Source organism: Anopheles marshallii, chromosome X (genome assembly GCF_943734725.1).
Source record: "Anopheles marshallii chromosome X, idAnoMarsDA_429_01, whole genome shotgun sequence".
Classification (NCBI taxonomy): domain Eukaryota; kingdom Metazoa; phylum Arthropoda; class Insecta; order Diptera; family Culicidae; genus Anopheles; species Anopheles marshallii.
The window spans coordinates 18,364,214-18,389,858 of record NC_071325.1 but is presented as its reverse complement, the minus strand read 5'-3'; the positions used below and the strand labels follow the sequence as shown (position 1 = coordinate 18,389,858).

The 25,645-nt window shown below is 38.1% G+C and overlaps 1 protein-coding gene across 1 annotated transcript in view; it reads left to right on the top strand.

Moving 5' to 3' along the window:
- LOC128714578 (lachesin) overlaps nucleotides 1–14,587 on the top strand; it is a 55,372-nt gene extending 40,785 nt beyond the window's left edge. Inside the window, exons 6-9 of the mRNA XM_053809454.1 lie at nucleotides 12,584–12,712; nucleotides 13,056–13,175; nucleotides 13,842–14,012; nucleotides 14,073–14,587. Of these exons, the coding sequence (XP_053665429.1) occupies nucleotides 12,584–12,712; nucleotides 13,056–13,175; nucleotides 13,842–14,012; nucleotides 14,073–14,587 (935 nt within the window). The remainder of the gene's footprint in view (nucleotides 1–12,583; nucleotides 12,713–13,055; nucleotides 13,176–13,841; nucleotides 14,013–14,072) is intronic.
- The last annotated feature ends 11,058 nt before the right edge of the window (nucleotides 14,588–25,645 follow it).

Below are 25,645 nucleotides of genomic sequence, written 5' to 3'. Positions count from 1 at the left end.
GTAAGTAATGACGAAACTTCTTGATCGCAAGATACACCGCCTTAGCTTCCAAAACATAACTGTGTTTTCGTGCCTCTGCATCCGTTGTCTTCTTGCTCCAGAAGAATACAGGGTGAAACTTACCATCGTAGCGTTGAAGCAAAACCGCACCATATCCTTCTTTCGATGCGTCAGTGTGGAGCTCTGTTTCCGCTTCTCTCTGGTACAGCCGCAACACCTGTTCACTTGCCAGTAGCTGCTTTAGTTGCTCGAACGCATCCAACTCTTGTTTCTCCATTTTAAACTCCACGCCGTTACGCAACAGATTGGTGAGTGGACGCGCAATCTGTGCGTAGTTATTCACAAACTTCCGAAAAAAACCCGTCAGCCCCAAGAAGGCTTGGACTGCTTTTACGTTTTTCGAAACACTAAACTTAGTAACAGCCTTGATTTTCTCAGAACTCGGTGAAATCGTTCCGTTTTCTATGTTATGTCCTAAAAACTGTACCGAGGACTGCATGAACTTACATTTTTTCCAATTCACCACGAGCCCATGTGCAGCTGCCGTCTCCAACACTCTTTTAGTTTTGCGTAAACAATCCTCCTCTGTCTTCGCGAACACTATCAAATCATCCATGTAGGTTTCCATCACATTTTCGTTTATCAGGTTCCGAAAAACAAAGTTCACAAAACGCATAAACACTTGAAGTTTTTGCAAAACATCGTCGATTATTGGAATCGGGAATCCATCCTTTAGAATCATACTGTTCAGTTTCCCAAAATCTACACACACACAATTGCTACCATTCTTTTTCTTCACTACGACCACACGACTAGCAAAGTCCGAGGATGAATTTCGTACAATTCCTTTCACTCTCCATTCTTCCACCTGTTCGTCCACCGCTTTTTCTTCTGGGTATGCCAATCGGCTTGGTGAGTGTCGAAAAGGAATCATACGCTCGTTGGGCACTATTGTTAATTTCACCGGACTCTCTGGACAATTGTCTTCACACCGCGTTTCCTCGTATTGGTTCACCACACTAGCGATTTCTTCACGAAATTTAGGTGGAACCGTTATTTGGTCCGTTTCACACACAAACACGTCACTATCACGCTCCTCTTCCTTATTCTTTTTGGGGCGTACTTCTATCCCGTGTTGTGTTATGGTAGCGTCCATCACTTTCAACGCCTCTCTCCCAAGCACTGCGTTATAGCTCATGCTGCAAGTGGGAACAATGTAAAATTCAATTTCCGGATAATCGTCGTTATTGATTGTCACTTTCGATTTCACTGTGCCCAAAGCTGCGGTTCGCTTTCCTCCGAATCCGTTAAACCACATTTCGGTGGGTGTGACGCTCAAACAACCGATAGCCTTTTGAGCACCTTCTGACAAGAGGTTATACTGGCTTCCGGTGTCAAAAAGAGTGATCAACTCTTTTTCTACGATCTTCATGGTGACCGTTCCTCCTTTATCACCACTGATTAGGTTCGCGTTCCCCGAAGCACTAGATTTTTCACTGCACTCCCTAGCACGGTGGCCTGGCTTGCCGCACCCAAAACACACAGGTCCATCTGCTTTGTTCGGACAATCTTTTGCGAAATGCCCCGTTTTCCCGCATTTACGGCATTTCACACTAATAGTTGGCGTCTGTTGTTTGTTTCCTTCTGGGTTCTTAGCAGTACCCGGTCGTTTCGATTACTGTTCTCGGATCAGCGCGGTCAATTTTTCATACGTTTTTATTTGACTTTTCAGCTCTTTTACAGTGTTCGTACCAATCAAACACGCTTTATTTGAAGGTTTATCGTCAATTCCCTGCACTACATACTCACATAGGGATTCTTCGTCAACATGTCCCATTTTGCCTAATTCACACATAGCATAAATATACTCGGTGTATGTTTCTTCCGCCTTTTTCTTTCGTTTACGCAACGATTCGTGAACACTTGCGCTGGACACCTTTTCTTCAAATTCGTCTACGAGCGCACACTTCAGTTCATCCCACGAACAAACTTCTGGGATGCTTTTCACAAAAGCCTTGGCTGCGCCTACCAGGACGCGCTTGGCGTAGACCAGCTTGTGCAGGTCGCGCCATTTGAACAGTTTGCTACTCGTTTCAAACTCGTCTTCCGTTCCGGAAAAAGTAGGCAAATAGTCCTGCACATCTTTGAAGGAGATGGACACGCCCCGGGCCTCACGATCTACGTTCGCATGCGCCGTCATGCTGGACCCTGCTATCGCATCCAAATAATCACACATCCCAGTGGTGTCTTGATCTGCCCCTTCACTATGCTCTATTATCCTGCCTGCTAGCTCTTCCTTCGTGCCGCTTGTGCCTAGTCCCAAGGACTCACACCTTTTTACCAAGCAGGTACGAGTAAACTGCTCCACTAATTCTTCTACACTTGATGGGATGTCGTGATCTACGACAAGTCGACCGAGTACACCCGGGATAAGGTGACCTTTCACTGTTGAGAAGGAAATGTCTTCAAATGAATATGAGTTGTATCTTAGATTAAGCTACCCCTATAGTTATAAGCAATAGTTATATAGTTATATATAGCAATAACAATAGGCCAGGCTGTTCGTATTGTTTAAAGACTATCCCTATCTTTATGTACCCTATCCTATTCTACCCTATTTCACCTTACAACCAATTCAACAACCACAACAATCCAACAACCAACCTTACCAATCACGATCTTCTCTATGATATACTATCAGGCTAACAAATACAAACGAACATCTGTCTAGCTTTAATTATTTACTATAATTATAATTTATTTGACATAAACATAACTATAATTTGACATAAACCTAACATCCATAATTTGCGCAAGTGATATAATTGCATTAACTTAGGCGACACATTGCCCGTTTACTCACGGAACACCTGTAATTCCACAATCTTATAATTCCATTTCCAGTAATTCCATTTCCATATTATTTTCCGCACAATAGTTCTCAAACATTTTCGAAGTGAACGCAGTACCTCTATCAGACACAATTCTTCTAGGATGTCAAAATGTATTCGCAATTGTCTTTAATTTGTTAATTACTTCTTCTGCCGTCGTTGTTTTTACTGCAAATGGCCAAACAAAGTAGGTAAACGCTCGTGTGCGCATCTTAATATTTCACTTATCATTTCGCTCGGTACATATAACATATACTGTCCCCTGCGGTGTCTTTATGAAGAAAACTATCAACGATCGTGAATCAACTAAATTCTCTTTGATGCTAGATTTTGCGCATAATCTTTGCCCAGTTAGAAAAAATCAGCTTTGATGGAGAAATAGTGGCTTATTGTCTCTAAAACATCTATGAATTGTCTCAAAACAGCAATGAAATGAATGATATATTCAAAAAAAAATTTAATTCCCCCTGCTCAAATGATACACTGTGTTGCTGCGGGAACAAACCGGATACGAGATCCGCCGTTGGTCGGATCGACCAAGCAAAGATTGGTCTACCTTGAAACTCTCGCGCAAGTCTCGTTTGATGTTTCAGATCAACTCGGATCGGACGTTAGGCTTAACTTAAGTTAGCATTAACTAACATCGGGGTCAGTGGCCTAGCTGTTAAAACTTGTGAAGGGCTGTTCTGCTCAGGCAACTTCCACTTAGCCAATAAAACATCAAGCGGCAATTTAATATCACTTGGTTCCCTTGGACGGTTAGATATTGTGCGCCTGCGCAACTGATTAACATGCCGTCTGTGTAGATTACCTCGCTGTTTGTACCTCATACTTAACATTGCCTATACGTTTTATAAGTTTCCCAGGGATCCACTTATACTTATTGCCTGCGTGCACTTTTGCTAAAATGTTGTCTCCTATTTAAAAAACTCTTTTGCGTAAAGATATCAATAGCTTCCTCTACCATTACATCAGCTACTCTTATTTTCTTTAAGGCTCTCTTGAATGTGTCCACAAAACGTTCAGCCTGTCCGTAAATCTGCGGATTTTTTTTATGCTGTGAAATTTTTTCCTTATTAATTAATTAATTTATTTTTAAATTAATTAATTTTTAATAACTAATTTAATAATTAATTATTATATACAGTACATTATACATCACACATATTTACATCAATTTAAACTAAGTATAGCCTAAGGGTATCTAAACTCATCTGCAGCATACCGCTCTCAGTAGTTACCAGTTCTACATATGTATGTATGTTGTATGTACTATGTATTTTTTAAGAGGAATACTGCGGATAATATGGAGCCGTAGTTATATGTGCTATTCCCTAACGTTTTAAAAATCCTCAAAGGCTTCTCTGACAAATTGTGTACCATTATCACTTACGAGTGTAAATATCTGGCAAATATGCCACGTAAAATAGCAACCCTCGCAGCTGCTGATGTAGTTGTGGTTTAAACTATTTCTGGCCATTTAGACAATGCATCTACAATCACAAGGAAATATACTCCTTCAATAGGCCCGGCATAATCTATATGTATCCTATGCCACGGACCTAGCGGTTTCGGCCAAGCCGACGATTCTACTCTAGGAGGTGATTTAGACGCCAACTGGCACGGCATACAGGTGGCAACAGTCTCAGCAATATCCAAATCCATCTTTGGCCAGTAAACATAACTACGTGCAATCGCTTTCATTCGTACAATTCCAGGGTGTCCCTTATGCAACTGGAACAAACATCGCTTCTGTAGATGTCTAGGTATCACCACCCTCTCTCCAAAAAGTACACAGTCTTTTATAATACTTAAACTTTCCTTTCGGCATTACAAATCAGCAAACTCCACATTATAACCCTTATTATTCGGCCAACCATTGACGATATAATCACATACTCTGCACAGCACGACATCGCGTTGTGTAGCTTCGCTGACTTCACGGAAAGAAAGTGGAAAAACTTTGAGTGCACTAACTGCCACGTAGGCCTTATCATTATGAGTCACGATACTTGCGATTATGCATTCCGGCACCGGCTTATTATGTTGTTCAATCAGGCGCGATAACACATCTGCACCTCCAAATTCTTCCGACCGCACATACTGGATGTCAAAATCGTAGGCTAACAATGTAAGGGCGAAATACTGCAAGCGATTTGCGGTATAAACCGGAATTCATTTCCTGGATCCAAAGATACATAATAACGGTTTATGATCCGTAAATGTAAATCCGTAAATTTGTAAATGGAAACACCGGCCAAAAATCATCTTATGGAATTTTGTAATGGAAAAAATAATAGCAAAATTGCTTATCTGCCTTTAAAAGGTTATCAAGAGGGTATCAAACCTTCCATAGTAATTCACGGCTCCCAAAAATGCACGAACTCCGGTGACATCTCTAGGCTCGGGGAGCTTAAGTATAGCCTCAATCTTCGCTGGGTCTGGTCTCAAACCTTTAATCACATGGTCTAGTAGTTAATTTGCTTCACATTGAATGCGCATTTTTCAGACGTAATAGTGAATCCGTATTGACTCATGCGGTTTAGAACATCTTCTAGGTTCTTATCATGTTCCTGCACTGTTGACCCGCCAATCACTATGTGATATTACGTATTAAAGCTAAACTAAAAGAGTCACCAGTTTAGCTTTTCACTTGTATTCTTTTATATTTCACATTTTTACTAGCGCAGCGTTTTCCCTTTGAATGTTGCTCGGGCAGCGTTTCCCCTTAGTACGATAAAATAAATCTGACTTTAGCTTTATCCTAAACCGCTATTTAGACCAATTCCTTAATCAACTAATCCTAGCTTACCTTATTTACTTCCTATGTAACTTCTAATGTTAATTTATCCTATCCTTATCATTAACTATTCATTTATCCTATTCTAACCTATACTGCTTTTCTTCTACCAATCAGAACTGCTTCGTTCCAAGTACATATCCATAGTTCTGCTATAATAATTCTGTAATCCTACCTTCCGTAATTCTACTTTAATTCTACTATAATATACCTATGTTTTATTTTACTACAATATTATGATTGCCTAATGTGCATGCGCCACAACTATATCATCCAGGTATCCAAATACTCCGTTCAAGCCAGCTAACATTTCATCCATGACCTTCTGAAACGCAGCTGGTGCGCATCTTCAGACAAGGTGGTAGCCTATTATAGCTATACAGACCTCTGTGCGTATTAATAGCTAGCACAGATCGGTATTGAGGATCAATCTCCACCTGTAGAAATGTGTTTGATAAATCCAGTTTACTAAAAACACTGCAATTGGCTAAACGTGCAAATATAACCTCAGGAAGCGGTAATGGGTAGTCATAGGGCTGTAGCGCATCATTCAACCCTGTAGAATAATTACCGTATATTCTTATAGCCCCGCTTGCTTTCCTAACCACTAATATTAGAGCAACCCAAATCGATTGCCTTATCGGGGTTATTACACCAAGTTCTTCCAGGCGTTTCAGCTCTTTTTCCACTAACTCCTGCATCGCATACGCTGGCTGGCAATTGTCCTTCACTACAGGCTTAACATTTGCCTTCGTGCATAGTCCCGTTCCTTGGAACACTTGTGGAAAACGATGATGCGTATCCTGCTGCTTTGTAAACGAGCCCTCTATATAACAACAAAAACTGTCGATGGGCGCTGACTATAGACTTAACACATCGAACTGATCTGCCCCGCACAATAGCAGATTTTGCTTCGTCACCCTGATTATTGCTTCCGCCGTAATATCATTCAATTTGGCCTCGCACAAAAATTCGCCTTTGAGGTAAAGTCCCGTTCCGGAAGCAGTTTTTGCTATGATCGACGTTGCAGTTAACCTGGGACTCCCTATACGCTTCCATGTGCATTCATCGATTATAGAAATGTCCGACCCTGTGTCGCGCTGAAGGCGTATTGGTGCTCCATTGAGCTTAACCTCAACATATCTTCTTCTGGATGGTACACTCTGAACTCTTACAGTACTCGTGAAGCGCCTCTATTAGTATTCCTCCCGTAGCCATGAAGATAATTTAGCTTTTCTCTCCTATCTGGTTTCCGCTGCTTGTAGCAATAGCTCGTTTTGTGACCCATCCGGTTACACTTAACAAATTTGCTTGAACGATATGGACAATTGCGTGCCCAATGATTGTCTCCACATGACCAACAAGGCAAATTTGAATTCATAAAATGTCTCGGCTGCATTCGTTGAAATTGCTGTCTTCTCGACTGGACGGCTAGTACACTGTCTTGCGTTGGAGATTCGATCATTGCACTATCCCGTTTGAGGTGCACTAACCTGTTGCACTCCGCTGACAACTGCTGAAGTGTGCTTACAGCCTTATCCTCAATACGCGCCAAAAGCTTTTAATGTTTAATGTTTAATGTTTAATGTTTATTAAATAATTCATCCACCAATCCATCCACCATTCATAAACACAAAGAACTTTTAAATTGGGACATCGTAAAATCGAACTGACACGAACATTAATTGAATCGCCTATTCATGGCTTTAAGTGGGGCGTTAGTACCGTACACTGTGTTAGCGCGAGGTTCGTGCAACATTTGTCGGTGTCTAGATACCGATCACGGGGCAGCAAACGAAATAGTAGTAGTCCTGCAATAAACCTGAGCTCTATTGAGCCTGACTTCTAATGTTTCTATGCCCAGAAGAAGGCAACGCTGTTTGTAGTGTGGTATCAAGAATCCGTCTGCCCAACCTAACTTTCTAATGGCGTATCTTGTAAACATTTTTTGTATTGTCTCAAGTCTTCTTATAGATATAATAGTATACGGACAAGTCACAATTGAACAGTATTCTATCAACGGGCGAACCAACGAACAATACAGAGATTTTAGACAATGTGGGTCATTAAAGTCCCTCGTCGATTTAAACAGTAAACCTAATGTTCTATTTCCGCGGTTAAGAACGTTGTCATAGTGATGGTTAAAAGTCAGCTTATCGTCAATCAAAACGCCTAGGTTACGCATTTCTTTAGTTCTTGCTACACTGACTCCGTTTATCTGATAGTCGTACCTTACAGGTGAGCGCGTCCGAGTGAAAGACATCACAAAGCACTTCCGTACAAACCGTCAATAAATTCTGTACGTACCATAGGTTGAAAACAGTAACAGCATGCTTTAGTCTCTCACAGTCGTCGGTAGTTTTTACAGGCATAAACAGTTTCACGTCATCGGCGTAGAGAAGGTAGGAACCGCCGGGTAACACAGAATACAGATCGTTGACAAACAGAATGAATAGAAGCGGTGCCAGATTGCTTCCTTGTGGAACCCCTGAAGTGCTGGTGAAAGGACGAGAGGTATGTTGGCCAAACTAAACGCGATATGTGCGGTTAAGGAGGTATGAGCTTAACCATGCCGTGATTTTAATGGAGAACCCTAACACATGGATCTTACGGAGTAGTATTTCATGGGATATACTATCGAAGGCTGCCTTTGGGTCTGTATAGATACAATCCATCTGTATACCCTGGTCCATACAGTTCGCACACTCAGATACAAATCTCACCAAATTTGTCGAGGTGGAACGCTTGAGTATAAAACCGTGTTGTTCTTTCGCGATGTAGCCGGCTGAAGCACGCAGGATCGACTCGTGAACCATTATCTTCAAAACTTTCATGCATGCGCATAAGGAAGTAATACCCCTGTAACTGGTAGCGAGATGCTTGCCTCGTTTCTTATACGGTACTCGTACAACGGTACCATCCATGATGTTTTCCAAATCGCAGGAACAATCTCATTTGCGATAGACAGCTTGAATATTTGTAGCAATATTGGACAGAGAGCATCTGCACAAGATTTCAATACTTCTGCCGGTATGCCATCTGGACCTGGTTTGTTAGGAGTTTTTAGTTTCACCAGTGCTATTTTAACTGAATTTTCATTCAAGTTGAGGTCCTGTAAGTCGATACAGCCTTGAGGGACGTTGCTGATGGCGTGATTGATAAATGTGGAGTCTGTTGTTGGCGGTTGGTAAACATCGCAAAATCTTTTGGCGAATGTTTCGCAAATATCAACATCGCTAGTAGCAGTTCTTCCTTTGTATTGATGTGGGCCTGGAGCTTAAGCAATACGGCCTGGCCGTTCTTATTGAATAAAAAAAAAGGGCCTGGAGCTGTTATTATGTTTGGCTTTCATGAAGGACCAGAAACTAGCTGGACTCGATCGAAGACCACGCTGAACGCGAGATATGTATAAGTGATACAGATGCCTATTGTACACCCTGTAAGTGTGGAGAGCGAGCCGAGCTTCTTGTCGGTTTGGTATGCTGGGGTTACGATGTAGCCGTTTCTGAGCCTGTTTACGATCTCTTTTGAGTCGTTTTAGAGTTCGGTTAGACCAAGGAGGGCTGCGCGAAGGCTTGCAACAAGGCACGTTATCGTATATAATTCGCGTGAGCGTTGCATTAAATGCGTTTACGATCTCATCTATTGTCAAAGCAGAGTAGTACAGGAAGTCCCAGTTCGCGTTATATATAGCATCATTTATGTTATCAAAATTAGCCTGTCTGAAATTCAATCTGCCGAATAAGTGTGCTGGAGTGTTCGATCTCAAAGGCTGCGAGGAAAGCAAATGCATCACTAGCGGTGGATGATGTGAGTCAGCAGCGAGTAAAAACTCTTCAGGCACAGGTTCATGTACAGTTGTCGAGTTGGCCGCGTTTTGATTAACAAGCACTAGGTCTAGAATACGTCCCCGCGTGTTAGTTATTGTATTCAATTGCAGCAAAAGATACATATTTACTATGTCCACGAATGTTTTGTGTGCATGTGAGTCGTTCGGGTGGAAATCAGACCATGTGATGTGTGGCTGGTTAAAATCACCGAGTAAAATCATCTTGTCATCCGGTCTCATTAGGTAAGCAATATTGTCGATCGATGACGATAAACGTGATAACGTATTTAAATCTGCACTTTTATCCGGTGGTAGGTAAACATTCCCAACATAGAAAAACCTTTGGCTGGAGAAATTTTCACCCATACACACTCTAGCGAGTCCGTTTGAGCGTAACAGAGACGGGATACATACGGGGTTCGATACAGCAGTGAGAACACCGCCGCCGAGAGAGCGAGTGCTGTTTGTTGTGTTGCGATCTGTGTGATAAACAGAGTAATTGTTATCGAAGAATAAGCCAGATGGTGTAGAAGTGTCCAACCAAGTCTCCGTTAATGCGATGATATCGTAATCGTGCAGAAAAACAGCGAGGAAAAATTCATGCAGCTTAGTGTTAAGTCCACGTGCGTTTTGGTAATAAAGCATGATAGACTGCGAATCGCAGTTTTGTGCTAGTTTTAACGTCGTATGATCAACATCAAGTGGCATTTGTATTGTTTTCGAAACACAAACTTTATTTACGAAAGAAGTGCTCTAGTGTGGGTTGATTTGTCTTTGACAGTGCGTCGTTCTTGTTCTGTGTGTTAGTGGTGGATGCTGGCGTGCGAATGGTGCTCGGTGCGTGTAGTCGTCGGAATTCCATTTGCCGTGGTGTGTGCTGCATGTTGAATGTCCTGGTAGTAGCGTTTGTGTTTGTCGGTTTCGAATTAGCATGCCGATCGTCGAATATAAAATCTCTTACATACAGACCAGCCGGCCAATTACTGGGGTTAAGGGCATTATAACGGAATGTAGCGGAAATTCTAACTTTGAAAGATCGCGATCGTACTGTATTGGGATCGGTGCCCTTTCGCAGTAGGCTGAATGCGATCACATCTTTCGTTCCCAGCAGTTCAACCACTGACGAGACAACATGATCGGCGGTAACGGTGTTTTCTAGTCCGGACAAGTGTATCCATATGCGTTTGGTGTTGAGATTCTGTTTGGCAACGATTAGTGATGATGCCGTTGAATTAGTGTTAGTGCCGATGACAGATGATTATGTTGAATTGGTGTTGATGACAACGTCTGCGTAATCTGTAGCTTTATCATTCGTAGCAACATGTTCATCGTCCTGAAATATGCGTATCTTGCGTGACTGCACATTTTCGTGGCAAGGGGGCGACGAAACAGTTCTTTTTGTTGCAGCAAATCCAGATCGTAGTTCAGTAATGAGAGTTTGCAAAATGATGGACTTCATAGTGTCAACAGCTGCGGTTAAGGCAGCTTGGAAACCTACTTGCAGCCCCGTGTCCTTAATTGATTTGCTTCGTGGGTTCATAATTACGGCGGTGCAGGCAGGACAACTTCAGTGTAGATCAGGTTGCTGATTAACGCCTAGCAGAAATACTTCCGGAATATTTGTGCAACCAGAGTGAAAAATATGCTCACAGTAGCTGCAACAGATACTCAAAGCGTCAACTTTGTTGGGTGTGTTGCAGTACGAGCAATTGATTGCCATTGCAAAGAAGTAGAACAAAGCAACGCCTTGACTGCAACTATTGAAAACGTAGTTTTCGTAGATATTCCGAGCTAGCGGCACAACACTTTAACTGTTCAGTTAACTGACGATAGTTACAGACTTTGTAGCACAAAAATTAAGAGAAAAATTGGTGATTTCTTACCACAATAGATCGATTAATTCAGAGCGAGTTGGATTGCGTGTTTGTTGACGTTTCGTTTGCCTTTGACGCGAAAGCCTTGTACGGAACTCAACATCATGCTTCAACTTAAGACCACAGACAAACATCAGCCACTTAAATTCCTCTTCCGTGAGCTTGCTTTGCTCAAAATCCACTTTGTTCAATCGACAGGAATAGGTTAAATGATCTTCGTTACGCTTTTTAGAGATTTGCAAACACTTAAAACTTATGCTAAGCAAAGACTCTCGTGTATCAAACAGACTGGTTAGTTGTTAGACTGGAATAACTCCTTATGTCTCGCATACCACGCACGGAACGTAACACCACCTTCATCATCATACCGGAGCTTATCGATGCTCCTAGCTAGCGAATCTATCATTTGTTCCGGTTGAAACGCAACCGCGCATTGATTCGTTACACCCTGGCACAGTATTTGGTAAATACTTTGCTGCTGTTTCGCCATCTGCTGCTGTTGTTGGGCTATCTGCTGCTGCAAAATCTGTAGCGTTTGTAGACGACCAGAGCAACTCTCTTCTGCTGAAACGCCTCGTAACGACAACACGTGTATTAAGAACTTGTAGTAAAACCGTTTACACTGTGGCGACCAGAGCATCGCAAATAGCCAAGACACTAAATAGCGCCACCTAGGCAAAAAAAGGGTACTAAACAAATTGCTAGTTGGGAAGTTTTGCCTGGACACGACGAATACAACCAGTCCATTGTTCCGAGGTAAAACCCAAACTAGACAACCGGTAAGGCTAGAACAATAAGATCCTTGTTTGTAGGAAAGGAACGAAGGAATACTCGAACAAACTAAAAACAGACAGGATCAAACACGAAAGGAGACAGCAAAGTTCGAGACATGGCCAGCACAATATAAAAGCGGTGGCATGTCCGAACGAAAAGTTAGTTATCGTTTCCCCGTCAACCGACGAACATCTCACTACAAACCCAAGGAGGACCGAAGAGCGACCTAGTCCCAACAGAGAAGGAGGGAGTAATAAAATAAGGGCTCCGAACTACGGAATAACCCCCTAAAACACTTTAACACTTTTAGACATATAAGTTTAATTTTACATGTGTGGAATACTAATGAAAATAAATGTGCTAATTATATTGTTAAATTCCTTTTCAATCAATCTCTTTTTCCTCTAACTTACAGTGACATCGTACCGAGGAGAGGTATTGAAACTGACAAAAATTTCACGTAGTGAGATGGGTTCGTACTTATGTATAGCATCAAACGGCGTACCTCCTTCAGTATCCAAAAGAATATCGTTAAGTATACACTGTAAGTGGAAATTGATTTCTATTATTGTATTATATGTATTTTTCATTAACCAAACGGTCCGATCTGCGTTGCCTTCAGTACTGCATCTGATTGTTCCGTTCCGATTGTTTTGGATACGTTACGAATAGTTTTTTTTGTGTTTAAATAAAAGAATTTGTACTGGTTTTGTACCTAGTCATACCGGCCCGGCATACTTATCAATTTCCTTATATTCTTCATGCAGTATTCTTGGAAGCTATGCGTGCATTTGCCTTCGGGTAGCATTACCATAGAAATACTGCGTTATTATCTCTTACATAATTTTGTGTAATTGTTCTGATTGATTTGTGTGATTTGATTTTAGTCCACCCAGTAATCCAAGTACCTAACCAACTGGTAGGAGCTCCACTTGGGACAGATGTAACAATTGAGTGCCAGATAGAAGCATCGCCGAAGTCAATCAACTACTGGATAAAAGACACTGGTATGTGATCACATATTTCTTGTAATCTTCAAAGTAAACTCTCTCAGCATAATTCATAAACGATAAGAAAAGTATGATTAGCCAGACAATTATTATATTACAACAATATTAGCCCATTCGAACTGATTTATTTATTTAATTGACTATTCCTGAGTTAGCTTTGTCTGGTAATAGTTTACATAAATCTAGAATATGCCAAAATAGATCAGGAATACGTTGCGCATTTCGAAATCTGTTTAAAAACCAGTCGGTTCTAATTTTAGCATTCTTTAATGACTCACCGAAGCAATTCAGTCGTGAAAGCTTAAAACAGAATGAACTTCTTTTTGAATAAAATTAAAAAAATTCGAAGTTTTTCTGATCCAGATTCAGATTCAGATCAGTACAATGTATTAGAACAGAAATCAGAAATGGCCCCAAAATTTTCAAGATAAATTCTTAAAACCTGTATACGATTGCAAGACATGCAAGAATAATTTCGTTTAGTTTAAGGATAAAAAGAGTTCGGTATATGCAAACGATTGCTAGACATGCAAGAACGATTTCGTTTAGTTTAAGGATAAAAAGAGTTGAGTATACGCAAACGAACCATACAATATTCTGCAAAAAAATCAAATGTTCAACTAATTATAATGCATCTTATTTTTGGTTTATTTCGCAACAAAGGTGAAATGATTGTATCATCACCTAAATATCAAGTACAGGATGCTACAAAATCATTGTATGAAGCAAAGATGTCTTTGACAGTGCGCTCGTTTCAAAAGGAAGACGTTGGTTCCTACCGCTGCATTGCTAAAAATTCACTAGGAGAAGTAGATAGCAGCATTCGACTGTACGGTAAGTGGGAAACAAATAGAGATTTGAGTCATTTGCTTTCATTATTTTTTTGTATTACAGAAATTCCTGGACGCAGTAGAAAAATTTACGCCCCCAAAGTGAACCAAAATGAAGTAATCAAAGATGGCAATAAACAGGGTAAAACGAAGGTGATGTTTCCTTCCGATGACGAAGAACAGCAATATGGTTCAGCTGAAGATCTGGATGACACATTGGACACGTCAGCTGGTAGCAATGGTAATCAAAATCAACATGGAAGATTAGGATCCTTCAAACATGCTGGTTCGTCACGAAGTCCACATGATCATCCAAACAGTGTGAATGGATTCAGCATTAACGGAGGATCGGCAGGAGGAAATGTACACGGAAACAAACATATTCCAGCTATAGACATTGTGACGCGTAAACCGTTCGCAATTCCAACCGTGCGCACTGGGGTTGATGGACCTGATGGTAATCATGGACCTTCCTACAGTAATTCAGTTGCTGCAAAGGTGAACATCTATTTTTGGTCTTCATTATTTGCGCTTATTACACTTCTAGTGCTCCCTCTAAACATGCTTAAACTACATTAACATCGAAAGGATGCTATATAATAGAGTTAATTTGTATATATAGTGCAATGTAATCTCAACACGAGATAGACATGAGCCTAGAATATGAAATTTCTTGGAATATTCTTGTTCCTAGATGATTGATTTCCTAGGTAATGTTTGATTAAATCATATACGCATTGACAGTCAACGGATCCATTAAATTGCGGTACTGCAATCATTATGATTTTTTTACTGTTTGAAGGAAATCAATATATGACGCCAAATATTTGAATTGATGCTGTTTCGTCATTTCTATTCTATTCATATTTCATTTCATTTCTATTGCAATGGCTTTCTTTTAAACTGGGTACTTTTGTAGGAATGTACCTCTGTTCTTAGATAAATTCATTCTATGTGAAGCTTCATATTAACTTCCAGCATTATATTATCCCTTCCACTGTTATCTTTAAACTATTCACATAAATATCAATACTACGCAATTCAATTTCTTAAATCCTTAAGAACTCAATTAAACCCTCACTTATGAGAATTTATGATAAATCTGCGTATCTTATTCACCCAGTGGGGATTTTCGTGCTATTTTATTTTTGGAATTAATTACATGCAGTAAACCAGTTTTTAAATTTAGTTAATAACTTTTTGATATGTTTACTTTGTGTTAAGGAGCGTCCAGACTGTAACCATAACATGTGCTCGAATGGTCTTCGAGCAGAAATTCGGCGTTTCTGGCAACCAAATTGACAGCAAATTGCGTTTTATGATGATTTGGCAACACTGAACGGACCGCAACAAGTGTAGAACAAGTGTGGACCTCTCACATAGCATAAAAAGTTTCTATTTCATTGCTAAAATATATCTTTTCCATACCCAGACCATGAAAAAAAGTTTAATTCAGTGATTATTTGAATCGCCAATGTTTAAAACTTGCTTCCATTGCAAAACAACTTGAATGTGCCAAATTCGAGCATATGTTATGGTACGGATTCAACATTTCGCTATTCTGTTTTTGTTGCGCATAACAAGTATAACATAACCAAATGTTGTTATGTATAACTGTTATGGTCTACAGTCTGGACGCTCCTTCAGCCTGACGAATTAAAACATATTTTTAGATTGTATTTGGTAGGACTGACCAAGACAAAAAATATGCAATTCGGTTGCTATTCCGAGTTATGTTTGATTTTTACATTTTTATTTTTTGTTGTTTTTCGACCTTCTTCACCTTATACGTAATTGTTATAATTCAAAAGTGTGTAAAGCCATTGGTCGTATTGGATTAAATATAAACTCTCATAACAACAACCAGACCAACCTAAACAACAATCAGAAAAGGAACCAGAATCCTTGGCGGTTGGGCTTTTGTCATATTTATTTCAAGCAAAATGGCAAGCTCTTATTGCAATGGTGTTTTTTATGGACATATATTTGAATCAAATTGTAAATATTTCAGCATGTGAAAAGCATGAAATGATGAGATGGACATGAGCCTTGAATATGAGATTTTTTTGAATATTCTAGAAATATTCCTAGAAATTTGTTTTCCAATATAATGTTCCTGCTTTTTCCAAACAATCTTCTACAAGGTAAACAAACATGAAGAACAATGATAACGGTTTCTTTTTTTTGTATAATAGTTTGCCGTGGTTTTGTTGTGAAAGTAAGCCAAATTTTTGAATGAATAAATCATATTTGCAGTAATTGTATTGAAATTTAATTAGATTACTAAAAGTTTGCTATTGAACATAAATAGAGTATAAAACGCTGCTTGCTACTAGGTTTTCAAGTGCTGTTCGAATCACCCGCTTAGTAAATAGGGATTAATTTGGTGTGACAATGCTTGTTAACGTTAACAGACAACGGTACATCAATTACTTATGATCTAATTACTATTGTATGCAGTTTGCAATGTATTGTTTGTGCACCATCGTTGCTCGGTGATGTAGTTTTAACGGTGCTATTCTTTCACACGACTGATTTGGCTCTAAACACAATTGAGTCATTCCTCTGTTCGCAGGACTTGACCATCCAAATACGAATAAATGGACAACGACAGCTAGACATAACATATGCAAACACTACAGTGGCACAAAAAAAAATAGGGAGTTGATGCAAAATTTAAAAATATACTTGCAAGAGAATGCATATTGCTAGTGAAGAAATTATATAACTAGATATTTACTACATACAGGGTTTAACAGTCCAGAGCACAACTGTCCACATGATCATTACAACCGACCCTGAGACTTGACACCACTGTCTACCACTTGTACACACGACAGACGGCGTAAGCTACTCTGTCCAAATGATTAACACAATATTCATCTTGTTTCGAACAACTGTCATCTTCACCATTTCGGCTACATGTTTATCATGTACATGCACATGTATACCTAGCTTTTCCCGCTTGCTTAATTTTAATACAGATGAGTTTTGCGATTGAATTTTAATACAAATGGTTAAATGGCATAACAGCAAATTGAAAGCTCAAATTGGATTCGCAGAACTCACCTTTATGTCATAAATTAAGCAATCTGGAAATCGGGTACACATGTGCGTGTACATGATAAACATGTAACCGAAATGGCGAAGATGACAGTTGTTCAAAACAAGATGAATATTGTGTTAATCATTTGGACAGAGTAGCTTACGCCGTCTGTCGTGTGTACAAGTGGTAGACAGTGGTGTCAAGTCTCAGGGTCGGTTGTTATGATCATGTGGACAGTTGTGTTCTGTACTGTTAAATCCTGTAATGACTCTACTGAAATATTTTTTATTACTTGAACAACTCGGGGTGGTCCAGTGGTGTATTGGAAACGGCGCCGGTCTTTACACGACAGGACCGGTACGGGTAAATAAAGTTAAAGCAAGCCAGAAAAGGCAGAAGAAAAAAAATTCGTTTTGCTTAAGATTCTCAACATTATTTTACAGATAGAGTAATGGTTAGGTTTTGTTTGTATAGTTCAATCATAATTAAATAATAGTTTTGTTTCACGAAAATGGTACAATACAACACATGGAAATTCAAATTAATATAAAAACCATGATTGTTATGTTGATATGTTTATGCGTCAATATTACAATATTTATCCATCTTTGAAATTTTACTTAGTAATTAAATTAAAGTTTCATTACGTGAGAATGTTAAATAGCTATTTGCTAGGTTCGTCGTGCAGTCGAATCAAACAGATTGAAGAAAGGAGCAAAGTGTAACAACTGTGTAACGGCACTTTATTCTCCGATCATTCACACGCACGTCCTTCTCTCTATATCGCTGTTTCGTGAATGTCCCTATTCGTATCGAGCTACTTCGCGCTTACCAATTATATCGTTTCGGAGCAGGGTTACTCCTGTTGTTTTCGAAACTCCTGATTACAACTTTTTGATTTGTCATGTAAGCAAGGGCTTAATGAACATGTTGGCCGGAATCATACTATAAACCAGTTTTTTTGTATGCGTTTTGACTTTTCCAGGCGTATCCGTTTCATGGCAAGCCAAGCTAAGCCTGGGAAAAATAGCTTTGGTTTGCTTTCCTAATAAAAGCTTAGGCCAGCTGCACAAAAAAAAAAATTTGGGGCAGATCATACCTTGAATTAGAATACATAATCTTTTAGCCTGTATCTGTCAAATAATCCAGACAGCGGGCTGTATCATTATGCAGAGATTCGTAAAGGACATAGCATTTTGGAATTCATGACACGAGGGATCATTTTTGTTGAATTATAGTTCATCAAGCATTGGCATGGGATAGATTTTTGAAAATTGACTGATGTTTTGAAATGCTACTTTAGATTCAATTCAATTGAAACAATATATAAATCTTTTTGTTAGGATAAACCTTTTTAATTGCTTTCGCTAATTTTTTTTCTGATATTTTCATGGGAATCAGCAGCAGCGGTTGCAGTGGGACCAGTTTGCTCTGTCAGGCAAACTCATTCGCTCGTGTGTTGTGGAGGCAGTCATGGCGTGCCAAGATGCATGAAATATAACAGTGTTTTTATGCTATGGTTTCAAAAAACATTTAACAAAACTTACTCTACCAATGGTGCATGTTTAGTCAAAAGTTTTCCCTTAATTTATCGTTTTGGGAAGTGAAAAATTAAGGGAAAATCAGCATGCCTCAACCTAAAGCCACCACCTAAATAGAACCAGCTAAAACCATCATCCGTTTTGCACGGCACGGTAAATTCAACACCAACACCTTAGCAATCGCGCTACATTTCATGTCCGTACATGGACAAACTTCGGAAAATGTCATGTGTGTAGCCTTAACTTGGAAAGCCGTTTGAATGGGTAGTTGTAAGCGGATAAGCCTGGAAACGTCAAAACATATACAAAAAAACTGGCTTAGAGTATGATCCTGGCATTTGTTTTGGCATTTGAACCAGATTGGGTCATATTTTCCGTGTGCAAAAAATGTAAACAATTTTTTTAACGAAAACAACAAAAAAGGATTGTTTTAATTTCAAGATTTTTCTATTGTTTTAAATGAATTGAATTTGAAGTTTAATTACTGAACTTAACAAATTACAAATTGTTATTCCGCGAAAATGATCTCTTATGTCATAATTTATGACAAACTGCTATATATTTTACAAATCTGTACTGAATGAGACAGCCCGGTACCTGGATTATTTAACAGATACAAGCTGAAAACTTTAGTTTTCTAACTTAAGTTTTCTGGTATAATCTGCCCCATCACCAGATAAGAATTTCACTATTAAAGTACGAAACAGGAGATATAATGGAGCGCCGATAATCCGATCTCAGCGGGACTCAACGGTTACCGGATAATTGGAAAACTCGGATAAAAGGCACATCCTTTTTTATGATAAACCTGGCGCATAATATACCGTGGGTTTTTTATACTGTGGACAATATTGTTTCTGTAGATTTTATTGTTGTAAAAGACGCTGTAGTTGTATTCTTTTAGAATTTTTGCTCATTGTATATTATAATATTTTATAATAATTCTCATATAATCGTAAATGTTGTTAAATTATCGTAAATTAAATATTGAATATTAAAAATATATTTCCTTATTTTATCATAATTTTCATGAACAGCATTGCTTTGAACCCTGTTCCTAGCAACCGCCTTCACGGGTAGCGCAGACGTTTTTATACGCTTATAACTTTTTTTTCTACGAATCGTGGCTATTCAAAACTTGGGATACATATGAAACTCACGATATTTTACCAAGAAGTTTATGTGAAGCTTTTTGTATTTTTTAGTTGTTTTATCACTGTTTTTGATAATTTTTTTCGCTAAAAAAAGATATCTATGATATCCAAAAAATATATCTGATAATTTATGTTAGACTCGAGGTACACAGCTCTAACAACTATCATTAGCATTTTGTAGTAGAAAATGTGTAAAGTACTGAAATAAATATTTTCGACGATTTATATTTTTTCCAAAACAATCATGTCAACTTTGAAGCATAAAATGAAAACGGTTTTAAGTTGAGGGGACATATCACTTGTAATGTAAATAAGACCAGTCAAATAAATTTTGTTATGAATTTTTCATCGATATTTGGTTACGTTTACAACAGTTATTAGCCTCCAAACTTTCTGGCAGCACGGGAAGCCCAGTTGCTAGATATAGGGCGTTCTATTGGTTGCCAGTGACAGGGTTAATTATTAGAGCAACGGAAACAAAATTTCAAACTACCGCTTTAAATTTTAATTTTTCACATTCCATCACCAATTCGAGCCCATAGAGCAACAAATATGTACAGGGTAGCTTCAAACCCTATGGGAAGGAGTTGACTACAATAAATCTTTTGGCGATTTGTGCAATGCGTATCGATACTGGATATTGCTTTTTGTGAAGTGGAGGAGATTGTGTGCCTGTTTGTTGCAAAGCCATAAAGGTTTGGTATTTGTTTTCTTCCTACACTCCTTACTTGCTTCGGCAAGCGCATAGATATTGGAGTAAGGAAAAAACTTTCGGTACATGTTGTGGACAATGTGTCCTACATTTTTATGCATCTAAAGATAGTTGCTGTTAAGGCTTTGGTATCCAATGGTGATTAATTTTCGTGTTAATCTTGTTGCTCGATCGAGTGTGTGGTGTTTGAGTGTTACTCAATCTTCCTTGATCCGCCTGCACACATTGAAAGAAAATTAAATCTTACGGCAGAGAAAATGCACGTATACGAAGCACCTAGTGTACATCGAGTTTTCGCGTACAGTTTTTTCTCGAGTTACGCGAAAAATGCGTGCCAAAGAAATTCGCGTGACTCGGATTTGCGCGATTTGCAGATTTTTAATATCGTTTATATCAGTGATCGATTTGTTCTTTTCACGTAACGAAACACTGTAATAATTGATAGTTTTACAGATATTTCGAAAATTAGAGTGATTTTTTACGAGTGAATTAATGTTTATAGTATTAATATGTAACGTAATTATAGGAAAATTTTAATTTTGACAAATAAAAAATTTAATTTTACGTACAAAATTACATAATCTGGCAAAATATTGCGATTGTTGCAAAGTCTGTTGAATATACAGGTCTCGTAATGACGTTTGGCAACTCATGGAATAATAATGGAAAATAAGATGACGATTGGGTATCCGAAGCGTAAATATGGTGTGCTGTTTGTGTGTGAAGATTACTATTCTCAGTACAGGTTGTAGCCAAAATACTCCACGCTACGGATATAGGAGATCAGTGCAGAATCGCGTTTGATGAATTTTCGCTAATGTTGAATTGCGCAAAACAATATAATTAAGCATTATTTACGCTGGAAAAATATAGAGCAGATTTCCTATTGCCTCGCATGAGCTCAACATTTTATGTTAAATTTAAATAAGATAAATAATTTATATAAGATGTTAAATTTTAGAACCCGCCTATGTGTAATCTGGTGTAATCCGCGTATATCTGGTGTCATAAATTTTGGGGACTACCTGTACCGTTTCCATCTACCAATACATAGTCTAGGATATCTAACTGTCAAAATTAAAACAAAGTTGTCAATGTAATCATTGGCTTTTACGAGACCTCATTACTCAATAAACCTTGGATTCGTGTATCTAGAATCAAGTAACTCGAGTGTCGTGTAAGGCAATGGTCCAACTTGGTTGCGTGCAACATGTTGCTGGTGAAATGTATGCGATTTGATAGCTTTGGCAACATGATGCCAGTAATACAATTCAATTTTTATTATTCCTGTCATACTATCGGCAACATTTTTCTGCTCTTTTTGGTGAGATGTATGAAGTTTGTCAGTGTCGAAATCGTGTTGCATATTTAAAAATATGATGCCGTGAAAAATAGACTTAGGCACTAAATTTGAACAATTATACGCAATTCTCGCAAATTTTGGTGAAACAAGGGCTGTCAATATCATCATGCCAAACCACAAATAGAGAGGTGAGCGATTGTAGCCCACCGGATTTGATGCCTAATCCTAAAAGTTGCAGCAACTTTCATAGACGACCTTGCCAGCAACATGTTGCGAAACTGTGTTGCCCGCAACCAAGGTAGGCCAACAGATAATTTGGGAAATGACTATACAGTCTATACCCGAGATACGTGTTAATGCGTTCCAGAGAAATCCACGTATCTCGAACATTCGCAAATCTCGAGTTTCCTCTAAAACACCATTTTTATGTCGTATTAAGGGATCGAATACTTATGCTCACGTTGCGAAGCATATTTAAATTTGAAATTTATTTTTAGAATTTTATTTTAAGAATTATAATAAAATGTTAAAAATAAAACAAACGAAAAATTTTATACTAATGGAATGTAACTTTTTTTTTGGAAATTTGCAATTTTAAAATTGAATTCTGCGAGCAAACCTCCGTGAAATGTCAAATACTTCAAATACGCGTATCTCTGAACCCGCGTAAGTCGAGAACCGCGTAACTCGAGTATTGCTGTATATCGAAAACCGCTCCTTCCCAGTTACTGATTGTCGCAATATCGACTGCGACTTTGCCAAACTCTATACAAAACAAAAAAAACGAAATGGCGCGATGTGTGAGACTTTGTGCAATTTCGGCGCTATGACAGTTTATCTGTCCTTACGGGATAAGTTTGCCAAGACTCAAATGTTTAAATTGAAACTAATTTATATGTGATGAAATAAAGTTAAATTTAATTTCATTTAATTAATTAACGGTCTTAGACATATTGGCATGGTTTCCCAACAACGGTTACTCACGAGCAATCGTTCGTGATGAACTCACACCTCAGTTTGCATATAGTATGCTATATAGCATACTTCAATGTTTGCATTCCACAATTTTAAATAATGTCATTACTGTAGGGGTTGAGAGGTATTCGGGAATAAAATATAGGATCGTGTTAACTCAAGAAGAAAACTAAGTCTTACCCCTTAGGTAAGCAAAATTTTCACAATTAAAACTCGGGTAAGTGACAGGAATTATCAAACTTTCTGGACCATCAACTAATGACTAAAAACTTTCCTTTATTTGCTTTATTTTTTGATTGCTTTTCCAAGCTTTGATAAATGCCTTTAGCAGAATGCCTTTGATTATCTATGAGAAATAATTAAGTTTAAAGCTAAAAAAAAGTACGAATGAAAAATTGAAAACAGGGCGAAATCAAGAGAGAAGGAAAGAAACCTCAAGAACGAGAAAACGACACGTGAACGGACGAACAATAGAAACGAGGAGCTAACCATCCCAAAAGCGGAAGAGGATGAGTAGTCGTATGGTTTGTTCCAAACAGGATAGTGACCGAAAAGTAATGTAAATTAAAAATATGAACACGGATCACGACAAATACGACGGTTGGAAAACATTTAGAATGTGTTTTTTCCGTTGTTTATACGAAAATTGTTTTGGAAATAAAATCGGTAACCAGTGTTGTTTTATAATGAATAATAAATCAATTTAGATTTGATTAATCGTAATTTAGAAAAATGATAATACCTAAATTAAAAGAGTTTCCATAGTATTCAGGTATTCAATATTGTTCTCATTAAAAAAAGTTAAAGGTGGTCATTGCACCCTTATATGGAGAAATGCAAAAACAAACCAATCGATCGATCGATCGATCATGGAATAACTGGAGAGCTTCATTTAAACCTGTATCGATCAACCGTGGTACACTGGAAATAAAACATTAAAATGCTCAGCTAAAACAGTTTTAATTTCAGTTGTTTTAACTTTACAGTATAAATTTGTTAGTTTCACTACCCAGTATTTGAGTTATGTTGAAGTTACAGAGCAGACCCATTGAGAAAAATAATATCGCAAAATGAAGAAAAATGGAAAAGTATGAATCAAAATAAGTGAAAAATGAACTCAAGTGAACAAAACAGTGGACCCAAGTAGTCAAATTCGTTCCATTGCCACGAAAAAAGCATTTATTTTTGAAGGGCTTGATATAACGAACGATCGTTCGTGAACAATTGTTCGCCAGAAACCATGTCATTGTTTATACCTAAAATTGAAGAAGTTTATTCTTCAAATTTGTAATATAAGCATGTCTAAGGGGTAAGCAAAATTTTCACAATTAAATTGCGTGTGAATAACAGGAATTATCACACTTTCTGGACAAATAACTAATGACTTAAAACTTTCCATTTGCTTTATTTTGTTATTGCTATTTCAAGTTTTGATAACTGCCGTTAGCAGAATGCCTTTGATTATCTATGAGCTGTAATTTTTCCAAACGATCGTCTATTGCGAAAACTCATACATTGAGTATGGTGTACGCGGGGTGAATGGGAGGGCGGGGCGGAGGTTGCCTTCCCCGTTGGGTTCTGTTAGAGTATAAAAGCTAAATGTCATAAAAGATTATTCTCAGAAGTAATGCTTTTATTTTTCAAAAATGAATCATTACGGTCGTGTCGACTCAAACATTCTCTACAGCGATAAAAAAGTACATAAATTTAAATCAAATTCAATTTATTTACTACTTTATTCGTGCAATACCGCTGAACAGTTTTATCTAAAACAACTGGTACTGGTACGATACCTGACATGATTGATTCCAGGGATCATTAAACGTGTATTCACAGTGTAAAATTGTTAAGTGGTTTAGGATATAATATCAATATAATAAAAAGATGCATGATGTAATCGATTCCAATGCAGGTTTATTGTGAAACCCCACAAAACCCTTGCTCGCACGGTATTATAGACGAAACTCAATAAAGAGAAGCCGGGCACAAATATATGAACCACTTATTTAACGTAGAATAAACTCGTTGGTGCTTCAGTTGTAGTTTTCATTGACTAATGTTATTTGCATTATTAAAAAAATATCAACGATATCTGCCAAGAGGATTTACCAAAAGAAATTATGGAGTATCAATTAAAATTACTGGTGTCAAATAGTTAGTCTATACACGCAAAAAATATGTGATGAAATCATCGTGCGTAACCCGTGTGCTCAATATAACATATTTTAATAAGAGCGTATTGTTATCTAGGAGATAGTTGCATAGAGGAAACAATAACATTAGAGCTATTTGTAAAACTAACTGACTACAGTTTATGCTTGCGTTGTTTTAGATACTATTGATTACGAAATTGTCAACGTTCTTTTTGTTTCGATATACATGTAAAAAAAATAGCAAGAAACAGTTCAACGTGTGCTTATTTCATGGCGCATATTTTTCTATTCGTGCATCGCACGAAAAAATAGCAATGAGCATGTAACACAGGAATGTCGGATTAATACTACAGCTGAAATCAATAAGGAAACTTTCACATAATTCTGTGTTTAGTGGACCATACGATAAAATTTTGCATGAATTATTTAAGTCTCGCAGTGAATTAAAATGAACAAAAATCAGTAAAAATTGATCACAAGCATGTTGAAAACATTAATACTTGAAAGACAGGAAATTACTAAACGAAAGACAGGAAAACTGTACACGACTTGTAATTCCTCCACTGATTTTTACATAATTTAAGCCGATATTCGTAAAAAAATTAAATACTCATGAGCTGTTTGTTTCACATACCTGACGAAATAACATATAAATATTGGAGTACATTCATTATTCCATTCAGGCGCCAAACGTTTAGTTGTGTATTGGGTGCTATCACCGTGATTAACTTATATATTTTATGATACGACCTA